Consider the following 2,061-nt stretch of genomic DNA (forward strand, 5'->3'; position numbering starts at 1 on the left):
TGATTTTTTTTTTCCTCTTTTAGGTCTGTTAATAAACTTCTTTATATTCTTTCAAGTTTGGTGCCTGCTTTGCATTTCTCCTAATTCTTATCTCACAGCAGATAAACAGTAATGAGTATTTTGGACCAAACCACTACAGGTCTCCAGCATAAGAAAGATGTGGACCTGTTGGAACGAGTCCAGAGGAGGCCATGAAAATAATCAGAGGGCTGGAGCATCTCTCCTATGAAGACAGGCTGAGAGAGTTGGGATTGCTCAGCCTTGAGAAGAGAAGGCTCTGGGGAGAACTTTTAGCAGCCTTCCAGTACCTAAAAGGGCTACAAGAGAACTGGAGAATGATTTTTTACAAGGGCATGGAGTGATAGGACAAAGGGGCTTTAAGCTGAAAGAGGGTAGGTTTGTGTTAGATATTAGGAAGAAATGTTTTACTATGAAGGTGGTCAGACACTGGAACAGGTTACCAAGAGGTTGGGGCTTTGAGTACCTTCCAGGTGTCCCTGCCCATGGGGGAAGGGGGGGGGGGTTTGAACTAGATGATCTTTATGGCCCCTTCCAACCCAAACCATTCTATGATTCTACATCTGGGGGATTAGGTTGCACCTCTAAAGATTTCATATAATAATTGGGCACACAACAGACAGCCAAACTTTCGAAGATCCTGCTGTCTTCTGAGCTGGCTACTCACTCCTGCCTCTGTACTTTTGGTGTTTGTAAAACAGCCAAACAATGAACCAGACCCCAAAAAACATTTTCCAGCTTCTTTCAGGGAGAGCACTAACCCAATTTGCTGAGCAGCCAGGCAGATGCATTTGTACAAGGGAGAAAATTCACAGCCAGGGGATGCTGGCAGGTTTTGAAAGGTAATTTGCTGCTTCTGAAATTAACTGTCTCTGTACCAAACACCTCATCCACAAGAGAACTCTGGGTTCAAAACATTACAACCAGAATAAGCAGGGTCTTGAAAAAATCCTGTCTTCATAAAAATGCATGCAAGTGAGAATGATAAAGGAACACAGTATAATTCTAATGCTTTAACACATATTCACTTTATCACCACAGGGATGTCCTTCAGCAGTCAATTTTGGAAACAAGGCACCATTACCACAAAAGCCAGAATTACATCAGCCAGAGGAACTGCACATTCTCTCTATTCCTGCACACATTGTGCCCTCACCTTCTCCTCTGAACACTGGTGCATTTCCAAAGCTGCTTCAACAAGAAGTGGATCAAAGCCCTTCTCACAAAGCTGTCCATGTGCAAACAGGTAATCCAAAACCTGTGGGGAATGAAGAAAAGAAACTAAGCTTGCAGAGCAGCATTTGCAGCATATGGCTGAATACCATCTTTGTACATGCAGAGGGGCTCAGCACGACTTTACCCCAGGCTTCTCCAGGGACTCAGATAAAGTCCTTCCTAGTAGATCTGAGACGGTCTTTATGCAAGAACTTGTTCAGAGAAAGCAGATGAGCCCTTCTGTCTTCCTGTGTTCTCCCACCAGCTCTGAACATCATCTTCTGCTCTAGTCAAAACACTCTCATAAGCCAATCTTTAGAAGTTTAACTGTGCTTTTTATACTACAAGTTTTTAAGATGAAACTGTAGATTCAACAGTCAAGATGTCTCAGCTTTTAGCTTCCTCTCAGCCAGCCACAAGACCTAATGCAATCTGAAAGCATTCAGCCTTTAAAGATCAAAGCATACTGGTGCGTGAGCTGCAAATCCCAGCTCACACACACAGAAACCACTGCCAAATTTCTTATCTGTCCTCAGTTTTGAGAAGTAAGGGGAAAGGTCTGATAGGTAATGCTAGGTACACGAACACACCTTGCAAATACAGCAGGATTTAAAACCACCACCCTAAGGGACATTTTTTTCATTTCATACTACAGTTCACTCCAGCACACAGCTTAAATCGCTCTCGATGTGTAGGTAGTGGGCAAGCAGATCAGCTCCACAAGGAGTCACTGGGACGCTCCTCCTCCCCAGGCAACAGGCACAGTCCTGCCAGGCAATGCTCTGCACACAGTCCACCTAGGGTTTCCCACACAGAAAGCTTGGCCAC

At 44.3% G+C, this 2,061-nt stretch overlaps 1 protein-coding gene across 1 annotated transcript in view; it reads right to left on the reverse strand.

Moving 5' to 3' along the window:
• The window catches only part of LOC103619189 (ubiquitin-associated protein 1), a gene marked incomplete at its 5' end in the record, with an annotated part of 21,414 nt that overhangs the window by 2,761 nt on the left and 16,592 nt on the right, over positions 1-2,061 (reverse strand). The window contains one exon of the mRNA XM_017739341.1: positions 1,175-1,276. Coding sequence (XP_017594830.1) covers positions 1,175-1,276 — 102 coding nt within the window. The remainder of the gene's footprint in view (positions 1-1,174; positions 1,277-2,061) is intronic.

The sequence above is a fragment of the Corvus brachyrhynchos genome, unplaced genomic scaffold, assembly GCF_000691975.1.
Source record: "Corvus brachyrhynchos isolate BGI_N302 unplaced genomic scaffold, ASM69197v1 scaffold937, whole genome shotgun sequence".
NCBI lineage: Eukaryota > Metazoa > Chordata > Aves > Passeriformes > Corvidae > Corvus > Corvus brachyrhynchos.